This window comes from Rhincodon typus, chromosome 26 (genome assembly GCF_021869965.1).
Source record: "Rhincodon typus isolate 14 chromosome 26, sRhiTyp1.1, whole genome shotgun sequence".
NCBI classification, from domain to species: Eukaryota; Metazoa; Chordata; class Chondrichthyes; order Orectolobiformes; family Rhincodontidae; genus Rhincodon; species Rhincodon typus.
Window position 1 is genome coordinate 7,352,856 of NC_063357.1, and position 26,164 is coordinate 7,379,019.

Below are 26,164 nucleotides of genomic sequence, written 5' to 3' on the forward strand. Positions count from 1 at the left end.
ACCTCAAATAACCTTTCCCTAGAACCACAACTGGTAAAGATAGCTAAAGTATCACAACCTGCCAAGGGTGGTCATCTGGGATAATACGACATTTCCTCCTTTTCCCTACCTACTCCCCAATAACTTCTCTCTACCTCCTCCATATACACACAATGGAACTTTTATATATGTTCCACACACTCACTGCTCAATATGTTAACTCTCCAACTTTCTATGCCTTTATTCAAAATGATTTGTGTATTTTTTTGTGTCTCTGACCCTTCCTGCAGTAGTAGCATCTGTTTGTTAAGCCACAGTCAAATATGGTCTCGATTAGATACTGGCTTTGCTCAACCGAACGCACAGTTTTTATTAAAAGTGAATCTGTAAACTGTTTGAGTTTGTGCCGTGTTTCCAGATGTCATTGACACAAAAGGTCCTCTCAACTCTCAGTGGCAGATGTTGTGCAGTGCCATTTTCCAAGTGGTTGTTTTGATTGCCAAAATCCCAAGGTCAACAAATGATTTGTGACTTATCTCCACCCCATCCCTTGCCTGCAATACAGTTATTCTCCCATATCACAAAGGACAAGCGATCTCTTTCTTTTGTGTTCACCAATTTATAGGATGTTTCTCTTTTGTTACGTGTATGCTTACACCCATATCTGTTATGTAGTTCTTATTTATTAGCATGTATGTGCTTGCTCCGTAAATGCATGTGTTTTCAGTGAGAGGCTTTTTCTGGATTAAAAGATGAATTAAAGCTGATGCTTTTGATTTATGGCAGTGCCAACTGTAGCCCTCATTCAAGATGCAGAAACGTCAGTGCAAAATAATTTTGAATGCTACGTAGAATGTTTTACATTTTAAATTTACCCACTGAGCTTCTTTGTGCAGACATGTACTCAAACTCACTTTTTCAAATCTGGCCTTTTTTTCTTTAATTCTTGTGTTGCCAAAATACAAACTCAGTTGGAATGCTGGAATTATTTAGGGGATGGAGAGGATAATGTGAGTTGCTGCCTATGTGAAGCCCTTGTATTTTAAAATCTAGTCTCGGTAGAATTATTTTGGCTTCAGCTTTTGTACCAGTGAATGAGGAACTTCAGTTTTGTTGTTGGTTCAGTTAACAGGTCACAGAAAGTGATGATCAGAAATATTCATTTCCTTCTGAGCATACGTTTTATGATTATTTTAGTTTATTGAATCAGAAAACACTGAAGCAGGCCATTCAGCCTGTTGTGGCTGTGACAATCCTTGTAGGAGTTCCCAATTAGTTCCACATGCCTACTATTTCTGCCTTTTCTTCTGTGGACACCTGCCTTCCTTTTGCATTTTACTATTGACCATCCATCCACCATCCTTTTAGTTATTTCATGAGATAGAAACCACTGAAAACATTGTTTCCTCGTAAGGGAGGTAGTGGCATTATGATAACATCACTGGACTAGTAGTAATTAATCCCAAGCTAATGTACTGCTGGGGTGTGGGAGGTTCATGGGTTCAAATCCTACCATGGCAGATTGTAAAATTTCAATTCAATAACAATCCATAATTTAAAAACTGCCTGTAAATAATGAAAGGGGAATGAGCAGTGAGACCTGGTTGGCCTTGTACACCAGTCACGAAAGGTGTGCAGCAGATGGTAAAGAAGGCAAATGGTATGTTGGCTTTCACATGTACAGGCACAGGGATGTCTTGCTCCAACTGTACAAGCCATTGTAGTTGTGCGTAGTTTTGTTCTCATTGTCTGAGGAAGGATATTCTTGCTATAGAGGGAGTGAAGCAAAGGTTTACCAGACTGATTCTTGGGATGACAGCACTGATGTAAGAGGAGAGGTTGCATCAGTTCAGATCATATTAGTTGGAGTTCAGAAGAATGAGGGGGAATCTCATGGAAACCTATAAAATTCTAACAGGGTAGTTGCAGGAAGGATGTTCCAGATGACAGGGAGAGTCCAGAACCAGGGAATCACAGTCTAAGTATGTAGGTTAACACTGAGATGAGGAGAAATGTCTTCCCCCAGAGAGTGGTGAGCCTGTGGAAATTGCTGTCACAGAAAGCAGTTGAGACCAAAAACATTGTATGATTTCAAGAAAGAGTTGGATATAACATTTGGGTCTAAAGGGATCAAAAGACATGGGAAAAAGTGGAAACAATCTAAATATGTTGAATGATCAGCCAAGTTCATTATGAATGGCAGAGCAGGCTTGAGGGGTCAAATGGTCTAATGCTTTTCCTAATTTTTGATGTTTCTATGAGCACTATTCCAATTCAAACAATCCCATTTTTTCTGGTCTCTCCAGATAAAGGAATCCCCTTAACCCATGTACCCATTCTAATAAATTTCCATGGCCTTCTTCCAAGGCCTTGGCATCTTTCCATTGTGGTGCAGTGCTCTGAATTGGATGCAGTTCTTTAGTTGAGGGCTAGGCTGAGCTCAATTTGGATTTTGGGTTTTGAGGAATTCAATGGATATGAGGATGGTATGGGAGAGCAGAGGTAGGGAAGAAGATCAAGCATGATGTCATTTTATTTCACCATTCATTGAAGGATGGAACAAGTTCAAGGGGTTGAATGGTCCTACTCCTACACCTATGTTCCCATGTTTGTAACCAGAGACTAACAAAAATTTTGCATAACTGTGTGGCAGAAGAGATTTACAGGATATTGCTGGGTATGGAAGGTTTGAGTTATAAAGAAAGGCTGCATAGACTGGGACTTTTTCACTGGAGCGTAGGAAGTTGAGAGGTGACATGATAGAAGCTTATGAAATAATGAGAGGTACAGATAGAGTTAATAGTATCAGAGATAGTAGGAACTGCAGATGCTGGAGAATCCGAGACAACAAGGTGCAGAGCTGGATGAACACAGCAGGCCAAGCAGCATCATAGGAGCAGAGAGGCTGACGTTTCGGGCCTAGACCCTTCATCTCTTTTCCCTAGGATGGGGGATTTCAAGAGAAGGGGGCATATTTTTAAGGTGATAGGAGAGAGATTTAAAAAAGACACGAGAGGCAAATTTTTGACACAAAGGGTGGAATCTGTGTGTGGAATGAACTTCCTGAGGAAGTGGTGGATGTGGGTGCGACATTTAAAAGACATTTGGATAGGTACACGGATAGGACAGGATTGGAGGGATGTAGACCAGGAGCAGGCAGGTGGGACTAGTTTAGTTTGGGATTATGTTCGACGTGGACTAGTTGAACCAAAGAGTCTGTTTCCGTGCTGCACGACTCTATGACTGTATAACTTAGGTAACAGGAGTCAGGAAAATTCTTTGGATGGCTTCAGCCTGCTCCAGGAGAAAATGCCAAGGATGTGTTGATGCACAATGTGTGGGGTGTAGTCTGCCAAACCAGCTCACCTGGGAAAGAGCTTGGAGGCAAACACAGCAGCAGCTGGATGGAGAGTCAGGCTGTTTAAAAGGCTCACCTCATTGCTGTGGGACTTAATCTCAGTTGGAATTAAAAAAGAAAAGCCCTTCAGCCCTCACCCTCACCACACACTCATCATGCCCCCTCCATGTCAGACTATGGCACTTTCATGCCCATTCATCCAATGTACACTTCATTAGAAGCAATGAGCTCTATTGTGAGAGCTATATGTGCTTAAAAAGCTTTAACAAACACTGCCACCCATTGATAACTTTCCATTTTGTTACAGAACCATCTTTCTACTATATGCCAGTGAATGTGTGATTCATCCAGACCCTTTGAAGTTTCAATAGCTGAACCCAAAACCTTAACTTAAATAGATGTTATACTATTGATAACCAAGATCAGACAGTCAGAGCTGCCAATCAAGCTGGGGCTCAGGTGTTTCAGGCGAATAATGGATGTCTGGTCTCCCTGCTTAGGGAAATAATGACAGTTAACAATTTGGCACAAGGGGACCTAGGGTTGGGTCGAGGAGCATAGCCTGACATGGGGGAGCATGAGAAAAAACATGATGTTTCTGAAGGTCCTTCACGCAGATTATCTTGACACCACCTCTGAGATGCCTTGAATGCAACTCTTTCAAAACCTAGCCCAATTCACTGACATTATGGAAGACTCAATAAATTGATAGCAAGAAAAAGCACAAAACAAGCACAAGCAATGATCTGAACTTGAACAGAATTACATGGAGAGTGCTTTTTGACTCCTGCAGTTTATGCAAAGCATTTGCAAAGCACTTCAATAAAACGTCACCAGGTATTTCACATCAGCAAGAATAATCAGACAGTGAACAGTGGAAGCAAATGAATTAAGGATAGTCAGCTAAATCAAGATTAGAGAGCATGATTATCAAAAGGTTTTTGAAGGCTGGGAGAGAGAGTTAAAACCAGGTGCAGAAGTTTATGGAGAGCATTTCAAAGTGGTATTGAAATGGGTAAAGACTGTACAACACAAAGTGGAGCTGTGGGACTGAAAAGTTAATTTGAAACAATATTTGTGTAATTTGCATATATTGCAAGTTGCAGATGACAACAAAGTTCAGTGTTCTAAATGAGAAACTATTCACCAATGGGACAGCAACACTAAGAACAGTTTTTCCTAAACCTCCAGTTACTCAATTAAAACTGGACAACTCTGTGTTGAGAGTAGTTGCAAATAGAACTGCATCGTCTTTGCTTTGTGACCCAGATTGCCAAGGCTTGAGGTATGATAATAAATAGTTGCACACTGCCCAGACAAAATTAAGCATCCTTCTTTGTTAAGTAAGAGTTCACCATGAAGGTCCTACCTACACATAGACCCAGGAATAACATATTTACTCAAACTTGAAGTTTATTGCCAAATTATTAGCCACTGAGTCACAATATCAAGGTACATAAACAGGCTAGAATTTCTCATTATTGTATTTATTGATCATATTAAATGTTAGCTAACAATGAAACTGACTCAATTGACTTAATTTAAATAGAGTGATTGATTCTTATTGCAGAATCTTCAGAACTTAAGACCAAGTCTTGCAGCTCTTCTATGCATAACAAATTCGGGGAAGGCAGACACCTTGAATCAACATTATTATCATTATTAAAACTTATATAAAACATACACGAAAGTAAGTTCCAAATAAGTGTTTAACAAGCAATGCAGATACAGCCTCAACCATAATCAGTTACATGACCAAAAAAGTTAACCAAACCATACGGTCGTTGTCCAAAAATTATAGTAGACCAAGGTCACCGAAGACAACTACGTGAATATTAATGTTGACCAATCAACCTGAAATGTATTCACGTCTGTTGTAATACATACATTTTAAAACTTAAACTTTATGTTTTTGGACCATACGAGGTAATGGCCCTTGATTTCAGTCTGTTGTTTTCTGGAAAGGTTTTACAATCACTGTTGCAGAGCACAACCTGTGTGGGCAATGGCAGTTTCTCCTGGAAAGACACATTTGTCTTCATTACAAACTACAATAAATATCTGAAAAGTCCAGATGACTATCAGGATGTAGGTGATGCAGACAAACAAAGTCAACTCTGTGGTTACCCCAAGACCCCCTGATTAGCATGCTCAGTTATGGCACGTTGGAGGGCATTACAAGTCAACCACAGAGTATGGGATGGTACAGACCACGCTGCCTGAGGGTGACAGATTCCTTTACCTGAAAGCTATTAGTAAACAAGTTGGGGTTTTGGCTCTTCGACAATTTTCACAATCACGTTCCTGCTGCTCACCCACAAATCAGCAGATTTATTGAATTTAATTCAATTTTATCATTTGACTTCGTAAGTTCTCAATTGCTAGTGTAGTACCCTAACCACTATAAAGCCATAACCATTTAAAAGATGGCCAAACATATTGAGGATTATTTGAAATGGATATCAACTAATAAGGCATGAAAAGTTCACAAATTGAAAATGATTACAATTGTTTTGTAAGGAGTATCTACTGCAGTGGTATGGGTCACTGCTTCAGAAATTCTGAGTTCAAGTCCCAGTACAGGACATGATAGCCACAGAAGTTGTTTTCATACTGTAGCCAAACAGGTTGAGTATTGACTCACAAATCTTTTTGTCACATCCCAATGGAAGGCAGGAAGAATCATGTGAACTCAAGAAAGTATTCATAGTTGCAGACTACAATGTGAATGCTGCCATGGCAGTGTGGATTCTTTGGGGGTCTGGATGACCGGTGTGGATCAGATTGGTGACCTGGTTAGGGTGAGTTTTGAACGTACATCATTGTCCTACCTGTGCTGTGAGTCTAACCTGTCTTTGGGCAAAGAAGTGAAGAAAATAGAAAGAATATACTTCAATATATAATATCCTCTGCCTAAAACAAAATAATTTTCCAGTTTAATTCATACTCAATTGTTCTAAAGATTTGCCCAGCTATTTGATAAAAATATGAGCTTTAACTTGAAAGGGTATGGTTGCAATACTGCCAATATCATATCCCATTCTTTATCTGAATGGATATTCTTTATCTGTGAATGTCAGCAGGTTGTTTAGTCTTGGTAAGCTTGATCCTTTCCTCTTCTGTCCTTCATATACATGCAGGAGAGCAACAAGAAGAAGGGACCCCTGTCATTTATTTCTTTCCCCTGAGCCAAGCAGTGCTGAGGTCAGTTGTAGCTTCTTAACCACTTCCTAGCTAAGGCCAGAAAGCTTACTATAGACTACAAGGTCCTCTGGATCATCCAGCTTGTCCTGTAATACTTTGGGTCAACCCAATAAACCCCCCAACTGAAACTTTCTGATCTCCTGGGAGAGGTATAAAATCAAATAAAACATCCTACTCTGCAAAGTGAAGAAGGAACATCCAAATGTAAGTATAGATGCAGTGCATTGAGGGGCACAGAGGAGTGAAATTACGCACCAGCGTTGTCCTGCCCCAAATTGCTGGGATGCAGGTTTTGTTCTTGCCTCATTTTGATTTTCCAACTGCATTATTTTTCTGGAAAAAAAATGGCCAGATACCTCCAACTAGATTTGAAAACTAATAATCTTCAGCAATGGAGCTACCTACACCTGCAAATTGTCCTAAAATGTAAGAATGGACAGCGTAAAGTGAATAATTAAGCTGTGTGGTGGTTAGTTTGGGAATTCTCTGGCCTCTACGTTTAACATCGTATGCCTTTATATTTGCTGGAATTTCCATGGTCATGCCTATTGCCTTCTCTCTATTGGTTTAAAGGGTTCATTACTCGCCCCATGAACAGCAGTGATTGAGTGTGATGCTCGAGGATGAAGAACAGGAATGGGCGATTGGCCATAAATTTGGCCTGTGAAGATAAAGGCATGAAGCCAGAAAGAGAGACGGCAGCAACTTCACTTCCTTCCTCATCCACCTTCAGTGTAACATGTTGCTTCAGCTGTGGAAAAGAAGAAAGTAAAAGGATGTGAATATTGGTAAAGTCAGCAAATATTTGATATGCATTCATATAACTCACTGAGTAGCTCTGTTGGTGCACACCACTAACTGGTGAGTTATATCTATCAGGAGCATGTTTCTAAATTAGATCTTCTGAATTATCCAATCTCAGCTTGGATAGCAACAGGGCCCAAAGCCTAAGGAGAAGTAAAATGAACAAGATTCACCTTAGTTGTCATAGAATGATACATCACAGGAGGAAGTTTCAGCCCATTTTGCAAATGCTGGTTTGTTTCAAAAGAGTGACCAATTAATCCTATTACCGTAACAAAAACCAAAAGAACTACAGATGCTGGAAATCAGAAACAAAAACAGATATTGCTAGAAAAGCTCAGCGGATCTGGCAGCATCTGTGGAGAGAAATCCCTCTGAGGAAGGATCACTGGGCCCGAAATGTTAACTCTGTCCTTTTCTCCACAGATGCCACTAGACCTGATGAGCTTTTCCAGCAATTTCTGTTTTAGTCCTACTACCCTGCTCTATCCACATGGTCCTGAAGACCACCCACCTTTTTAATAGAGATTCAGTTCCTTTGTACAAGATGCTGTTGAATCTGCTCCTCCCAGCACCTTTTCAACATTGTATCCTAGATGTGTTTTGGTACTTATTTGAGCTCTCCATTTTCTGGTTACTGACCTTCCTGCCAGTATCTCAGTGGTGAACTGCATGCACTTGAGAAGCAGATAAGGACTGAATGAGACTTGGTTGTGAATCACCAGTGACTATCTCCCAGCTCCTTTCAGTTTTGTAATGTCCCAATACATTGTCAATGTCCATAAATGAAGGCTGATTCCTTGGACACAGTAGTGTGTAGTAGTCAGATCTCAGCACAGGTCAGAATCTTGTCTTGCAGGGAAAGGTGGGGTATATGGCCACCTGGTGCATTTTACTGGAACATAGAAATAGGAACAGGAGTAGGCCACTGGCCCCTTGAGCCTGCTGTACCATTCAACTAGATCACAGTCGTTTTTCTACCACAGCACATGGTATACACGAGATGTGGCTTTCTGTAGTTTTCCTGACGGTATTTACTTATTCACAGAGTCTGGGCATCACAGGCAAGGCCAACATTTATTGCCTATCCTGATTATTTGGCAACGAACCTTCTTAAGCAAGTACAGTCTGTCATGGCAGTTTTAATCCAACTAATGGGCTTGCAGAGAGCAATTAAGAATGAACATTGTATATTTTGGGTCTGGGGTCACACATAAGCCAGATCAAATATAACACCAGATTACCTTCCTTAAAAGGGATCAGATGGATTTTTAACAATAAACCATTAACTTAACAATCACCTTTTCTGATACTAACTTTTTATTTCCGATTTGATGAATTAATTGAATTTACTGTCTCCTGTTGCCCCAGAACAGTTTGAACCCATGTGCCTGTCCCATTTGTCCAATATCTTAACAACTTAGCTACTGAGTTGACCAATCATCATCCTACTTCTACTTCTTCAGCTATAGATTGAAGAAGTTAGGAGTGTTCTCCTTGGAAAGAAGAAAGTTGAGAGAAGATCTGACAAAGACTTTCAAAACCATGAATGGACTTGACAGAGTAGGTAGAGAAAAAAATTGTTTCTGCTTGTAAAAGAAACAGGAACAAGAGGGTATAGGTTTAAAGTGATGTGCAAATGAAGCAAGGGGGATGTGAGAAAAAAAACTCTTTTACACAGCGAGTAGTTAGGGTTTGGAATACACTGCCAGGAAATATGGCGGAGGCAGATTGAATTGAGACATTCAAGTAGGTATTGGTGTGCAGGGATATGGTGAAAAGGCAGGAGATTGGCACTAGATAATAAAGCAGGACTAGATGATAGGCCCATCAGATGGGCCAAATGGCCTCCTTCTGCACCATAATAATTCTGTGATACTTGGTGGAATTCATATACAGTGTTTATCTTCTTTGAGTGGGTAGTGAAAACACAATTGAATTACTCACCGAGCTAACATACAAATTTCCATGTTCACAAATACCAGACAGATTTGCTTTGTTGTGGAAGAGATCTGTCACGCCCAGGCCTTGAAACATTTCACTTAGGTCATAGTTGCCATGTAGAGTGAACTTTGGAACATAGACCTCCCTTGTCCTGTGAAAGAGCAGACATAAATCAGTCAGACATCCAACACTCAATTACAATATATGTGTTCAGGTAAAATATTTCACTTAAAGGGAAAGGCATGCCATAAAATTTTAATTTGTAGCTGGACCTTTAATCAGCATTACATTATCTCAGTTTTTTCAGTTCTTTTGTTGCTCTCTGTTCATCGTTGTCAATCTTCGCTATCTCCTCCCTCAGTCCAAAGACACTGACTCCTCACTGGGAATAAAACTGTGTCAGCGTCAGACCCTTTCTGAACCATTGCTCAGGGCAGTATTGATGTCAGAAGGTAATGAATGAGGCAGTCTGTATATAAAACATGTGCAAACTGGCTCAAACCAGACATGTACACCTTCAAAGAAGGGTCACTGAGTAGCAATTGAAAGCTGGAACCCAAACTGTTATTTCGCTACTTCTTCAAACTAGGGACTGAGATCAATTGTAGCTGTTATACTGTCTGACATTTGCTAACACAGTACATAGCAAGAATTGAAACATCCTGAACAAGTTCTTTCCTGGGTTTCACACCTGTGAAATTCTTCATGTCCCTTGGGAACGTCTTTCTCTATAATGTATGAGGTATTAATCCCCCAAGCATGACATCCCACTACCTCCTGATTTACTTCAACTCCTTTTCAAGTGTCCAATTTTATGGAGCTTGCCTCATTAACACGGTTTCCACTTTTTAAAGATCAATATATCTGTGACAGAGGTATTGATAGAGATCTAAAAGAAGGTTAACTAACTGATGTCTTAGCCAAGAGTGAGCAGGTTACACAGTAACATCTAACAAAAAATGGAAAAAAGCTATGGGTCAGATATATATTGTGTGAATCTTACACAATGTTCATAGGTCAATGTGAGATAAAACCATAAGAAATAGGAACAGGAGTCGGCCACTCGGCACCTCGAGCCTGCTCTGCCTTTCAATAGAATCATGACCGGTCCAATATTCCTCACATCCATTTCCTACCTTTTTCCTGTGATCTTCGGGTCCCCTACTGATCAAGGATCTGTCTCTGCAAACAACAAATGCTCGAGATCACAGCGGGTCAGACAGCATCCACAGAGAGAGAGCAAGCTAACACTCTGATGAAGAGTCATCCAGACTGGAAACATTAGCTTGCTCTCTTTCCATGGATGCTGTCTGACCTGCTGTGACCTCCAGCATTTGTTGTTTTCAATTCAGATTCCAGCATCTGTAGTAACTTGCTCCTACAAGGATCTGCCTCTCTCAGCCTTAAAAGTGCACAGACTAAGTTCCCACAGCTCTCTGTGACAAATAGTTCCAAAGACTCTCAGCCCTCTGAGAGAAGAAATTCTCCTCATCTCAGCCTTAAATTTGTCTTGTATATGGGTGAAAATAGATAATGTGATGTCCACTTTTATTTACTGGTTTGTTTCTCATTTTCAACCTCCACAACTGACTAGCATCAGTATGTAAAAGAGAACCAAACATATAAGTGTCTCCCTGTCAGTGCACAGCCTGTCTATTTGCAAACCACTGTGGGAGTTGGTGGTTTAGTGATAATGTCACTGGGCTAGTAGTCCGAAAAGCCAGGTTAATTGTCTGGGACCACAGTTCAAATCCCACCTTGGTAACTGGTGGAATTTGAATTTAATTCGTACAAAAAAAGTATGAAATATGAAACAAAGCTAGCATCTGTGATGGTGATCTTGAAACGATCATCGATTGTTGTGGAAAATGTAACTGGCCACTAATGTTCTTTAGGGAAAGAAATCTGCCATCTCTTACTCAATGTGACTCTAGACCCACGGCAATGTGGTTGACTCTTAACTGTCCTCTGAAATGACCCAGAGAGTCAAAGATGGGGAGGAAATGGCCCAGTGGTATTATCACTAGACTATCAATCTAGGAACTCAGCTAATGTTCCAGGGTTTGAATCCTGCCACAGCAGATGGTGCATTTTGAGTCCAACTGCAAAATAATTTGGAATTAAGAATCTAATGATGACCATGAATCCATTGTCGATTGTCGGAGAAAAAAACCCACCTGGCTCACTAATGTCCTTTAGGGAAGGAAACTGCCATCCCTACCTGGTCTGGCCTACATGTGACTCCAGACCCACAACAATGTGATTGACTCTTAACTGCTTTCTGGGCAATTAGGGGTGGGCAATAAATGCTAGCCCAGCCAGTTACACCCACATCTCCTGAATGAATAAAAAAATCAGTTCATGGGTATTAAAATGTTTGTCTCACCCATGCTTCCTCATGGTGACACATGAAAATGCATCTCCTGTACCCTTAGGCAAAAGCTTCAGGGAAAGCTGGAAGAGGTTTAGCCACCACGCATTCAGCATAGGCCCACTGACATGTGGACACAGCCTAGCACTCAAGAAAAGTTCTTCCTGTTGTGGGTGAATGGGTCCATTCATCTTGCGGATACCTTGGGAAAATAGAAGGTTAAAGAAGAAAACTCCACAAAAAAATCTGAAGTGGAGCCGAAAGTTGAATGAATGTCCAAAAATGTCATATTTCCAACATCCCTTCCAATCAAGCTGTTGCCAAACATAATGTTTCACTTTTGGATTCAACTGAGGAGGTCAAGATGGGCATTTTGGGCAGCTTAGGGTCTTTATAATTTTGTCCAGGCTTGTGACCCAGACAGGACACTCCAGTTTCACTACAGAGCATTAACACAGCACAGGAGATAGGTGTACAATAGAGCTAACCACCAGAATGTAAACTAACTCTTACAAAAAAGGGTGCCACTATTCATATCTCCAGGGTTAGCACTGTGGCCGGCATTGCTACTTCACAGCACCAGGGACCTGGGTCTGATTCCAGCCTTGGGCAATTGTCTGTGTGGAGTTTGCACATTGTCCCTGTGTCTGTGTGGGGTTTCCTCTGGGTGCTGTGGTTTCCTCCTACAGTTCAAAGATGTGCAGTTTAGGTGGATTTGCCATGCTGAATTGTCCATAGTGTGCAGGGGTGTGCAGGCTAGGTGGATTAGCCATGGGAAATGCAGGGTTACGGGGATGGATCTGGGTGGGATGCTCTTCAGAGGGGTGTTGTGTACTCGATGGGCTGAATGGCCTGCTTCCACACTGAAGGGATTCTATGAATTGTATGTTTGAAGGCAGAGGCATTAGTAGCAGGCACAGTACCTCGTACTTTTCCTTGCAATTATGTCATTTTTTAAAAGCATCTTTTTAAAAAAGATGTTCTTTGGGTTTGGGTGTCATGGGTAAGGCTGAAATGTATTGTCCCTTCCTTGTTGCCCTGGGAAGGTGATAGTGGCCTTTCTGTTTGAACTGCTGTGGCCTTTTGGCATTGGTGCCAAACAATGGTGGTTGGAGAATTGCAGATTGTTGATCAGGCAACACTAAGGTTCCTGTCTCTTCCTTCATTCTCTAACGATGCAACTTTCACATCACAGCCACTCTCATCCTCCTCAGTTTGTACATGGGAGGGAGGTCTCTGTAGCAATCTTGGTGAGTTATGTAGTGCATCCTGTTGATGTCACAGCCCCAGAACTCCAGTGAATTCACTAACATGGGGCACCTGTCAAGTGAAGTGCTCTATAAGTTTACAGACTTTCAAACAAAAAACAAACGTTAATATGTCAACCAAACTAGAACTATTGCCTAATGTTTCAATCTTTTGATGTCAGAAGTATGTCTGAATCCGTGAATTTTGTTAGCCAATTTACACTGCAAGTCAAACATGTGAAGTAAGTATAAATTTTATACACTGCAGGGTAAATTAAAAGCCATGATATTCAAAAATACTATTTTAAGACTTCTAATGCTCCTTTTTTTTTGTATTTCCATTTTCAGTATCAAATTTTAATGAGCTGGTGCCTGCATTTCAGTTTCTTGACACAGACTAGTTTGGAAGTAATCCAGTCTTTGATCTTATGTAAGTTGATTTCATGAACCAGGCAGCAGAAATCAGCTATAAATAAAGTCAAAGGAAAGGCTTGCATTTTTAAGAAATGTCTCAAGGTGTTTCACGTCACGAGTTACTTTGACGTCTTGTCACCACTATGTAGGCAAACTCATCACTGGACAAATCTGTCAGCCTCTGGTGACTCATTATTGAGCAGAAATTATACTGTGTTTAACAGTTGCAATATGCTGTTAGTTGGTTACAGAATAAAACATCAAGCGCCGAAGATTGCTGCCCCAATATTAGAATAGGAAAATGCACATTCACTGTCTTGTTTGCACACCTTGAGGACATTGCATGAGTCTGCAGTCACCCTAGAAGCGGATTTCTCCATGATCACAAATGACAATCATAGGTTCAAGAATGTGAAGGCCTACTTTTTTGTTGCGGACCAAGGGAGTCATTCAAATTTTTAAAAATTTGTTCATGGACTGTGGGCATCTCTGGCTAGGCCAACATTTATTGACTATCCCTTAATGCTAGAAAGCAATTAAAAGTCAATCATGTTGTTGTGGATCTAGAGTCACATGTTGGCCAGACCAGGTAAGGACAGCAATTTCCTTCCCTAAAGGACATTAGGGAACTAAAAGGGAGTTTTATAACAATCAACACATACACTGTCACCATCATGTTATCTTTGAATTCTAGATTTTTAATTGAACTCCAACTTCAATATCTACCATGGTAGGATTTGAACCCATGACCCTAGATCATAAACCTGGGTTTCTGGGTTTATCACTATAGCACACCTCTACTCCATTTCTGAACAATAAGTTTTGCCCTTGTTAATTGGTGCAGAGGAGATTTATTAGAACGATTTTAGAGTATGGGGGCTTCAGTTACATTGTGAATCTAGAGCATCATCGGTTGTTCTCCTTGGCACAGAAGGTTGAGGGGAGATTCCAACGAGATGTTCAAAATCATAAAGATTTTTTTTAATATAGTTGTTAAGGATAAACTGCTTGCAGAGGCAGAAGAGTCAGTAGCCCTGAGGAAAAGTTGAAAAATAATTTTCAGAAGAACCAGAGACAAACAAGGAGATCTTTTTTGAAGCAGTGACTTGCAAGACCACACTGCCTGAAAGGGTGATAGAAGTTGATTCCATCATGACTTTCTGAGGGAATTAGAAATACTTGAAGAGAGAACATTTGCAGGGCTATGGGTAAAGGGTAGGAGATGTAACGGTAGAGTCACAGGAATGGAGGATAAGGCTACTTCTCTAGAGAAATTGATTTAAATCCCATGTATGGCAGCTGGTAGAATTAAATTTTAATGAGTTGAAAGCTAGTCTCAGTAATGGGGACAATGAGGCCACCACTGACTGTTGGATAAACTCATCCAGTTTCTTTAGGGAAGGAAATGTGCTACCCTTACTCAGTGTGGCCTACATGTGACTCCAGACACAAAGCTTTCTGGTAGATCCTTAGCTACTCTTGACAGCAATAAGGGTTGGTAACAAAGGTTCACTTTCCCAGGGTTTCAATATACATTAGAAAATTATAATAGGGACTAACTCAAAACGTTTCCATGAAACAACATAACCACAATTGGCCGATTTGCCTTTTCCTTGTTGTGTCCTTTCTTTGTTTCTATCATATAATTAAGAGCATTAGAAATTCACTGTACAACAGCCAGAGATTTGTCATGATGGAGCATTCCCAGCTGTTTTGAATTCACTGTGATCAACATAACTGTTGCCACAGCTCACAGCTCGGACACTACAGCTAATAGGGTCAGTGTTTAATCTCTTTTTAATGATAGCCATGTGAAATCAGAGGCCCCTTGTGCAAAATGCTGGTATTAAGCTTTTTTTCATAAGGCACTTAAGATAGGCCAAGTGCAATAAGTGTCTTCAGGCCACCACTTTATTGAAATAATTCTTTGTCTTGTACTTTGTGAAACAAGACACTAAAGTCGATATGTAATACCGCCAGGCCATTTAGATCAACCAGTTTCCTGCTGCGATATACATATGCTAATTGCTTTAGCAATTCCCTCATGTTTCTGTAAAGTTAATGCGTACAAGCTTTCAGGTTTATTATCAGTACTCCACTAGCTAACCAGTTAAGGACATTGACACCATGTTATCTTGGGGAGAGGGGATTCTGGAGGGTCAGAGGCAAGGGCAGAGGGGTGGATTTCAGATGCCACTCCCTTGCCTGCTATTTGTGCCTCTGATTGCCCCATTATTGAGGCAAATAATGATCCCCTTCCTCAAACCAGCAGACAGGTGGCCTTGGCTACCCATTTCAGTAACTAGCCACCTTTCCTGGGTGCCAGGAGGGCAGCTAATTGGAGAGGGGGCATGTTGAGATCCACCAATTGACCACTGGCAATGCTTAAGCGGTGCAGGGTTGAGTAAATCCCAAATAGATCTCTTGTCAGAAGAAGGGTGCAAGTGTTTCACCACAGCCAACTTGCTTCATTATCTCTCCTTCTCTCCACCACCAGGGGGCTCACCGATGGATTCTGACCAAGAGATAATTAATATGGCACATGAAAGTTGTTTTCATCGCGACAACCAGTCAAAAGACCATAAAAAAGCCCTTCTTATTAGCTGTTTTGGAAATTACTTTAATCTCTGTGGGGAGGGGAAGATAAAATGGAATGAGAGGATTTTGCAATGGAATGCTGACACATTCAGTCAGGCAAAGGAAAAGCAGGGAAAATTAAATGAAATGATCCAGTGATGTGAGAAAAGTGGGGCATGTTTGTTCTATTTTGCAAAAAAAACCCAAGCTGTTTTGATCGAAGTAAATGAATCTGTTCAGAACTGTTGCTCTCTGCGTTCACATGAAGGGCAATAAAGCAGTTTAATGACTCGTACAAAGCCATCTCTTACCAAGTGATTCACCTTTATGAAAGATTGAAAAAAAAATCCACATACAATAGACACATATCTAGTCCAGATCACAAGGGGATACTAATGTTATATCTCTGTCTTACATTATTGATCACACAAGTAGAGATAGCATAGGGTGAGTGAACTTCTATGAAAATTTGCTGTCTGTGCCAGTTGTAGCAGTAACTACAGATTCCAATAAGGTACCTAGACTAGACCTAAATCTGTCACTTAACACTGTCTCCCTGGTGTAGGAAAGATGCTGTTAAACCTGAAAGGGTGCAGAAAAGATCTACAAGGATGTTGTCGGGATTAGAGGGTTTGAGCTTTCGGGAGCTATGGGGCTACTTTCCCGGAATGTCAGAGGCTGAGCGGTGACCTTATAGAGGTTTATAAAATCATGAGGGGCATGAATAGGGCGAATAGCCAAGGTCTTTTTCCCACGGTGGGGGCATAGGTTTAAGGTAAGAGGGGAAAGGGATCTAAGTGGCAACATTTTCAAATAGAGGGTGGTGTGTGTATGGAATGAACTGCCAGAGGAAGTAGTGGAGGCTGGTACAATTACAGCATTTAAAAGGCATCTGGATGGGTATATGAATAGGGAGGGTTTAGAGGGATATGAGCCAAATGCTGGCAAATGGGACTAGATTAATTTAGGATATCTGGCAGCATGGACTAGTTGGACCAAAGGGTCTGTTTCCATGCTGCACAACTCTGACTCTATATAAGAAATGCAAAACAAAATACTGCTGGAGATTTGAAATAAAAATAGAAAATGTCATATTTGACTCAAAAGGTTAACTCTGTTTCTCTGCTGAATTCCTCTAGCACTTTCTGTACTGAACTGCATTCTAAAAGTATTGCGCCTGGTTAATATGTGAATCATAGCAATAAATGACTGATTTTTCCATGCGAATGTTGAACATAGTGGAATCTTGGGCTGTACAGAAGGTTTAGGTATAGATTCATAGCTATGGGACCAGGAATGTTGAAAGTCCATCCCAGTTGTGTGATCAAGGAAAAGTGGACAACTTTCCACCAGAAAAAAATGCGAAGTCTGAAGCTCCATCTCCCCAGGGCAATCTCAGCACCTGTATTGTGCCTGGCTAAAGGCTTGGACCGCAAGAGTCCCTGGGGAACAATTATTCTTTCTGTTGAATGCACTTGAAAAGGAGAATTTACTTTTTGATCATCAGCGTGTCTAATGCAAATGAAAACCCATTAACTTGAGGAAGCATCTGCAAACAAAGCTGCTGCAAAATCAACGCATGTAAAATGACTGATTCTGGTGTACATTTTCTCATAATTAAGACACACATCACTGACCTCAGTCCTAAGAGTTTGGTTAAAAGAATCCTAAGTGTTTCTGAGGATGCTATTGGAATATTTCAAGATAAAGAGAAAGTGGTAAATGCAGGTACAGTTACACCATTTAAAAGACATTTGGACAGGGACATGGATAGGAAAGGTTTAGGGGGATATGGGCCATAGGCAGGAAATTGGGACTAGTTTAGTTTGAGAAATCTGGTCGGCATTGACAAGTTGGACCGACAGGTCTGTTTCTGTGCTGTCTAACTCTATGAATCTATAAAATAAGGACAGGGTGAGTTTCCCAACGGCAAGTTGGGCCACTCCATCAACTGATGAATTGGTATCTCGAGAGGAATGGGAAACATTCCAACTCCCAGTACCCGCTCTGTCATTCCCAAATCCATTAGTGAGCCAGGCTGGCTGGTAAATTATCAGCTGTGACCAGGGCTTTGTGGGTCTATCTGGTTCAGGTAACAGATTACAAGATCTTCACAAAATAGTCAACTTGGCACGACTCCTCCATCACCTATTCTTTATGTTGCAAACTTCTGCAAACCAATGAAAGCTGTCTCGAAGAGGGACAGAACATCATGAAAGGTTCCTAAGGATTAAATCTGTGACTCCCACTCATCTTCATTGCATGATCAGGCACTAACCTTGCATGGGCGGAAGGTGCAAGGTTTAATTACACTACAACTAATTCACGACCTTATACCACAGGTAATGAATAGCTACTTGAGATGGGTGTCAGAGGCCTCGCGGGATTAAGTGTCAGATTGGTTTGGTAATTGTACCCCAGCCACTGAATCGGAAAGGTCAAGTCCCAGACCAGGACCAGAGCACATAATCTAGACTAATTTCTCAGTGCAGTATTGAAGAAGTGTTGTACATCAGTTAAAGCGCCAACATTTAAATGAGACATTCAACCAAGGTCTGGTCTTTGAGGAGTTCTTCAGAGGTCAACATACATCCCACAAAATTAAATCATCCTATCATTTAACTTGCTTTTGGTGAAACCCCCTATTTTCCTACATAACAACAGTGACTATGGTTTATTGGTAGTTGCTGTGTTTGATCTCACAGCCGGTCTATAATGTACCTTTAACAGCCATGCTCATGTTATTGTCACTATCTCATGTCATGTGACCTGACGGTGTTAAAGTCTCAGTCTCCAACTTACTGAGGTCACTTGGAACATGACATGCAAATACCAAATTGCTTTGCATTAGCCCAGCCACTGAAATGATAATGATATTGCCTATCTATACATTGTAATATGTGTGAATGCCAGCAGCTGTATTAGATGTCTGCTGAGTCTTTCAATACCACGTTACTCATATCTAATACTTGTGTCACAGGAGCTAACGTAAGTATCACATTGTCAGGAATAATTATTTTGTTGTGGTTAAAACCCCATCACTGCATCTATGGTAGATGGTGAAGCCCAATCTGATCAGTTGTGAAGCATTTTAGGCATCCCCAGATCGAGACAGGCACTATATAAACGTAGTTCTTTCTTTGTACTTCACATCAGTTGCTGTCTTGGAGGAGGGGAGACCTTGGAATGACTTGGCCAGCCAATCACAAGGCTGATTTTAATAACCAAAGTGTTTTTTTTAATAGTTCAGGGAAATGAAGTAAAGAGTAAAATTGCCTGTAAACATAAGATGAATTATCTCTCTATCGCTCATCCGTTTTTTATAAAAAATGTTTAATCAGATATCGTCTTGATGTTATCCTATTAGGTTGAGTCCTATATGTACTATTTTAAAGTAGGCTGTAAATGTTAATTGGGTTTTAAATTTCAATTGACTACACTAAATTTTAAATGCTAAAATTATAAATTTTTTATTGATCCCCCCGCAGGGACCAGCTGCAAATTACCTTGCATATGAGCAGTCAGCTAATGTGGAATTCTTTAACTCTGTGTCACTTTTTTCACATCCTCTCCTGGAGGTGGTGCCTTGTAGGAATTCATCATCATGACATTATGGAAACAGACCTTTTGTCCCAATCAGTCCATTTATCCTGGCTAGCTGCAAATGATTCTATTCGCCCTGTTCCTGTGTCCCTTCAACGCCTTTCCCTTTCAGTGCCAGATCCAAACTTGTGATGTGAGCCAGTTTTACTTCTGCCCCAGCCACTAACTTTAGAAGTAAATTCTGCACCTCATAACTCACCATCTAAAAAAGATTGAGCCTAAGATCCACATCTTGTGCTCTTGTGTAATTGAGTGCAGACAGACTATCAAAAGACAGGATTGTCCAAGCAGAAATCACTCCTGGATTTAGCCCAGATCCATACGTGTGTGAACTCCTTGTGCAGTCCTTCAATATTGAAAAGGATAGGATTTCTCTCCCACATCCAAGGGCATTTGGTTGGACTAAGCAATAACAGTGAAATCCAGGAGCAAAGGAACAGGAGCAGACTATATACTCCCTCAGGTTTGCTCTGCCATTCGGTTAGATTGTCTCTGAATCTTCGTTTCAGCTATCCATCATGCTTAATAAATAGATCCCTTGCCAAACAAAAAACCAAATGATTGGCAACACGGTAGCTCTGTGGTTAGCACTGCTGCCTCGAAGTGCCGAGGTTCAATTCCAAACCTTGGGTGACTGTCTGTTTGCACGTTCTCTCTGTGTCTGCACGGGTTTCCTTCGGGTGCTCCAGTTTCCTCCCACAGTCCAAAGATGTGCAGGTTAGGTATTTGGCCATGCTAGATTGCCCATAGTGTCCAGGGCTGTGCAGTGTAGGTAGATTAGCCATGGGAAATGTGGGTTTGTGGGTATGGGTGGAATGCTTTTGGTGGATTGGTACATAGCTGATGGGCTGAATGGCCTCTTTCTGCACTGTAGTGACTGCATGATTCTAATTTTGAAATTAAGACTGGCCTCAGCAGTTTTTTGGCAGGGGTGCCATGGTTCAAGCTTTTCCATTACACTTTGTGTGGAGAAATGCTTCCTGGTATCACCCCTGAGTGAGGATTTTAAGGTTCTGCTAGATCTGACTTTGAGGTTCTCTCTCTATGATCTGGGTTCCTCCACCAGGTAAAATAGCTGCTCTCTATTTCCCCTCTCATATCTTTCAATAATGCCAAATGCCTGCATTTCAACTAAACACAATGATTGATTTGGTTCGGTGGGGCATCAACTGAGTTCCCTGAAGAGATAGATACAATGTGATAACTGAAGAGGAATATTCATATTGGCAGAAGAGACAAGACGTATGAGGAATGAAAAACACTAATGACAAAGGAGTGCATTTTCAGATAAGTGACTAAAATTGGTTACAAAATGTTCCTGATTAAAGTCACTGTTCTCCTTTACTCTTGGCCTGTCATCAGGTCACTTTCATAACATCCCAAACAAGTACTTTAACTTGATTATCAAAGCCATTTAATAACCTATTTTCCCCATCCCTCTATTGTCCTTGTCCTTCTGTCTCTCAGTAAGGCAAACTCATTATAAACAGAGCACCAACATTCCAGTATCATTGAGAGGTTGTAAGGATAATGTGTGTGAAGATTGGACAGCAAAATAGTTCAAACTGCCTTTTAAAGGTTAGGAATGGGGTGTTACCAGGGTGGATTTTACTGCTATTTTGACCGGAGAGAGTCAGCAGTGGTTTCTGCGGTCACCTGAGAAATACAAATGTGCAGAAACACACAGATGAACAAATATCTGATCTTCTCAGTCTTTAACTAGATCATTTCGGGTAAGAGTCAATTGATGGGATCATTTCGCCAGGGACCCGGGTTCAATTCCACCCTCGACCGACTGTCTGTGTGGAGTTTGCACATTCTCCCTGTGTCTGCGTGGGTTTCCTCCGGGTGCTCTGATTTCCTCCCACAGTCCAAAGATGCGCAGGCTAGGTGGATTGGCCTTGCTAAATTGCCCATGGTGTCCAGGGATGTCTACATTAGGTGCGTTAGCCTTGGGAGATGGAGGATTACAGGGATAGAGTGAGGCGGTGGGGTCTGGGTGGGCTGGTCTTTGGAGGGTTGGTGCAGACTCAATGGGCTAAATGGCCTGCTTCCACACTGTAGGGAATCTATAATCCTATGAGTTAAGAAAGAGCACAGTTCAAATGCAATTGTTAATGCTGCCACTCTACCTGTTGGTCATCTCCTTGATCCAGTTGTCAACCATTTCCCAGCTGAGTTCTCTCTCAATGTGCCTCAGGCCGAATGTTTTATAAGGGATTACAAGCAGCATGCTGGCGTTCGCACTGTACGGGAGGCTGATAACGTCACACTCATGGGTATGATCTGTGGTGGCCATCATAGTTGCTCTGACATACATCATTGGCACCTTCACCACTGCTGCTTTGCCAGTGTGGAACTGGAGCATGGCAGTCTTGCTTTTAATAAATTTATGCTCCCACGAGCCTGCAAACAGAATGGATTTGCAGAGTAATAACAAAGTCTTGTACCAATACACTGTGAGCTAAGATTGATGACAGTGACAAGGATGATAACACTGTGGAAAATGATTGCATTAGTTACTGCAATGATCCAAATAATAGTAGAGACGTCTCCCAGTGCATGCATTTTTCAAACCAAACAACAGGAGGCCACTAGCATTGTCAAAACACTTTGTGATACAAAACCCACTCCAGAACATTTGCATTTTCAGAATCTTTCCTGACTATTTAAAACAATCCCCTTGGTGATTTTGCTTAGAAGTTTAAAGAAGGGCTCTGGACAAAGATCAGAAACAAGAGAGGGTGTTCTTGTGGTGAAGTGGTCGTGTCTCTATCTCTGAGCCAGGAGGCTGGGATTCAAGTCTCACCTGCTCTAGAGGCGTCTAATAACATTTCTGAACGTGCTGATTTAAATGATCTATAGTTGGTGCTTGCCAAGTCTGGAAAATTGACTTGAACAGAAGAATGTAACTAATTGGTGTCTTTACCACTGATCAGACATAGATATGATGGGCCAAATGGTCTCATTCTGTGGTCCATGATTTCTGCCCTACAAGCCAATGGTTCCTACAATGTCTGCAGATCCAGTCTTTGCTGAGCCTCGGGTACTTTTGTAGATATTTTCGAATCCACCTGTTCTGAGATGTTATTACATGCCTCTGGAGCAGATGGGACTTGAAGCCAGACTCATGCATTTACTGGGACAGTGTGTCTGAGATAGTGACCATCGTTCAAATTTCGCTAGAGGCTCGGTCATAAACATTGGGCGCTGGAAGGGCTGCAGTGGGGGTTCAGCAGGTGGATTCCGGAGTTGAGAGGGTTGGCTTGTGAGGCAAGATTGAGGAGACTGGGATTAAATGAGGGGGGAGGGGCACACAATCTTATAGAAAGATATAAAATCATGAAGTGAATAGATAAAAAAGAAGCAGAGAGGCTGTTTCCACTGGCAGGTGAAACTAGAAGAGAAGGCATAGCCTCAAAATAAGGGGGGAACAGGTTTTGGACTGAGTTGAGGAGGAACTTCTTCACCCAAAGGGTTGTGACTCTGTGGAATTCCCTTCCCAGTGAAGCAGTTAGGGCTACCTTATTGAATGTTTTTAAAAGCAAAGATAGATAGGTTTTTGAACAGCTAAGGGAATTAAAGGTTATGGTGAGCGGGTGAGTAAGTGAAGCTGAGTCCATGAAAGGATCAGCCATGATCCTACTGATTGCTGGAGCAGGCTCGATGGACCAGGATGGTCTACTCCTACTCCTATTTCTTACGTTCTTATGTTCTTATCTAGACTACTACTCCAATGCAGTACCAAGGGAATGCAGCACTGTTGGAGATGCTGTCATCCTGATAAGAAACAGGCCATTGGGCTCCTCAAGGCTGCTCTGCATTCATTAAGATGGTGGCTAATCCGATTATGGCCTTATCTCCACTTTCCTGTTGCCACCTGCCCCCTCCCCCTCCATGTGACCTTTGACTCCCTTATTAGTCAGGGGTCTAACTCAGAATAATTACATGTGATGATCCAACCACCAGTACTCTTTCTGGGGGAGAATTTGGAAGACTGAGTCACAGCGTTGTACAGCATGGAAACAGGCCGTTCGGTCCAACTCAACCACGCCGAACATAATCTCAAACTTAACTAGACCCACCTGCCTGTGCTTGGCCCATATCGCTCCAAACATTTCTGATTTATATACTTATCTAAATGTCTTTTAAACATTGTAGTTGTACATGCATCTACCACTTCCTCTGGAAGTTCATTCCACACATGAACAACTCTCTGTGTAAAATAATTGCCCCTCAGTTCCCTTTTAAATCTTTAAATCTTTCTCCTCCCACTTTAAATATATACCCTAATGAGAGAAGAATTTTCTGCTCGCATGAAGGATTTACCGATCTCTTTATGATGCCTTATCTACTTTTAGAACATTATTTAATGCAACTACAAGTATCCCTTCATAAATTTTAAGAAATCTGAATTTAAGATTTTTTTAGCAAGGATTGTTTGCTCTCTGAGGTGCACATAATAGAGCCCACTGCATTCTTCATAATAAAAAACAAAATTATCAGGTCATAGTTACATTTTCTGTTTATGGGATCTTGCTGTGTACAAATAGCATGTTGTGTTTCCACCATTACCACAGTAGCGACACTTCAAAAACTACATCATAGGCTAGAAATGCTTTGGGGCCTCCTGTGGTCTTGCATTTTTCTTGGTCTGCCCACTGAATCATTAATGGAGGCTAAAAATATACTCACTTTAACAAGAAGTTGTTCCAGAAATGTTCTGCGGTTTTGGGCGTACAACCATTTGTTACACTGCAAATCGGCATGATCAATGTGCAGAAAATCGTTTCTGTAAATGTTTACATAATGGGCAGCATGGGTGGGGTTTTGTTTTGAAAGTTGCTAACAAATATTGAAGTAGTCTAGGAGAGAGGACGGAGAGAAGACTCACCAGAATTATAAGAGGGATGAGGAGCTCTAATTACGTGGAGAGATGAGAGAAGCTGCAACTGTTCCAGGACCAGAAGATTCAATAGAGTTTTTCAAATTGGAGCAAATAAAGAGAAATATTTCTGGTGGGGAGAGAGTTTGTAACCAGAGGACACAGATTTAAAGATAACTGGCAAAAAGAATCAGAGGATGAACTTCTTTTACGCAATGACTTGTTAATGCTTTGGAATGCACTGTTTGAAAGGGCACTGGAAGCAGATTCATTAGTAATTAGCAAAGGGAATTAGATGCATATTTCAAAAGATAAAATCTGCTGCGTTATGGGAGAAGGAGGCTAATTAGACAGGTCTTTCAAAGAGCTAGCACAGATAGATGGGCCTAATAGCCTTGTTCTGTGCTGTAACATTCCATGAATCTAAGAGGGTCTGGTGGTGCATAGATGTTCTGAAAAGGTTTTTTTTGGAGTAAAGGGCAAATTGAACATATTGCTAGTTTATATCCAATTAAAGCAGGGGCTATTGTACTGGGACACACGTTTTAAAGGAATTTGCCAACCAAGCTTTCAACCAAATTCATCGCTCACTGAGTGCACTCTGCAAGCTGTTTCCTGACCCCCTACTTTGCTGATTTTAAATCTGCTCTTGCTTTAAAACATTCATGCTTAGAAATTACTCTGTGAGCTTATTAATGCTTAAGGTGATCCCAGGCAATCCTGCTATTCTTCCAGAGGCTGAAGCTTCTGTTAAAACAAGCTACGGAACTGCATACAAATGTGTTTTACTTGTGGCAGCTAATATTCACACAGCACAACTACAAGGTGGCAGAATTCAAGCAACCCCCAGCCCTCTACATGGGAGGTTGAACAATCTGATCTGTCAAAATATCTCCTCTGTGACTGGGCTTTAGTCGCATTAGAAATACCTTTTCTCCCCAGTGTGTTTGTTCGGAGGTGGAACGCTACAGTCCTTGATGCTAATGCTTGCATGTGCAGACAAAACTATTGCCGACCTTAATATCGAGAAGGAAATAAAAATGATATTCCTGCTTCAAGTCATCATCTGAAGCATCCTGCAATGTAAGGGGTTGAAATTTGATCCCTGGTTTATACTGAGTTAGCCATTCAGACTGGGGGACTCGAATTCATGCTGTTGTACTGGGGAAAAAAGAGTTAAATAAGGATTCACATTCCCTCTCTTTCTGGAACATATATGGTACCAGGTGGGAAAGCACAGTACAGCAAACGTTCAGGTGAGCATAGTTATTTACAAAACCGGATTTGAACTGACAGAGTCATAGGTAAGCTAAGACTTAAATAGGTAAGTCATAGGTTACCAATGAAGGCCTGCAGAAAACACACTGTGTTACTGCAGCTACTGATACCTACTGAACCATGCTCTCTGAAGAGGGAGCTTTTGTTTTAGAAAGAATCATAGAATCCCGACAGCGTGGAAGCAGACCATTCAGCCCATCGAGTCCACACCAACCCTCCAAAGAGCATCCCACCCAGATCCAAACTCCCTACCCCATCCCTGTAATCCTGTATTCCCTGTGGCTAATCCACCGAGCTTGCACATCCTTGGATACTATGGGCAATTTAGCACGGCCTATCCACCTAACCTGCGAGACTAGTATTTATGTTCAAAAACAGAAGTCGCTGGAAAAGCTCAGCAGGTCTGGCAACATTTGCGAAAAGAAATCAGAGTTAACATTTCGGGTCCTTTTCCAGCTTTTCCAATTGGAAAAGCTCAGCAGGTCTGGCAGCATTTGTGA

At 41.3% G+C, this 26,164-nt stretch overlaps 1 protein-coding gene across 1 annotated transcript in view; it reads right to left on the reverse strand.

Annotated features, from left to right (window-relative positions):
- Nucleotides 1-4,763: 4,763 nt before the first annotated feature.
- Nucleotides 4,764-26,164, reverse strand: part of LOC109928754 (heparin cofactor 2-like) — a 26,214-nt gene continuing 4,813 nt past the window's right edge. The window contains exons 2-4 of the mRNA XM_020528675.2: nucleotides 21,634-21,907; nucleotides 9,293-9,440; nucleotides 4,764-7,292 (exon numbers count right to left, since the gene is read on the reverse strand). Coding sequence (XP_020384264.1) covers nucleotides 7,101-7,292; nucleotides 9,293-9,440; nucleotides 21,634-21,907 — 614 coding nt within the window. The 3' untranslated portion in view covers nucleotides 4,764-7,100. The remainder of the gene's footprint in view (nucleotides 7,293-9,292; nucleotides 9,441-21,633; nucleotides 21,908-26,164) is intronic.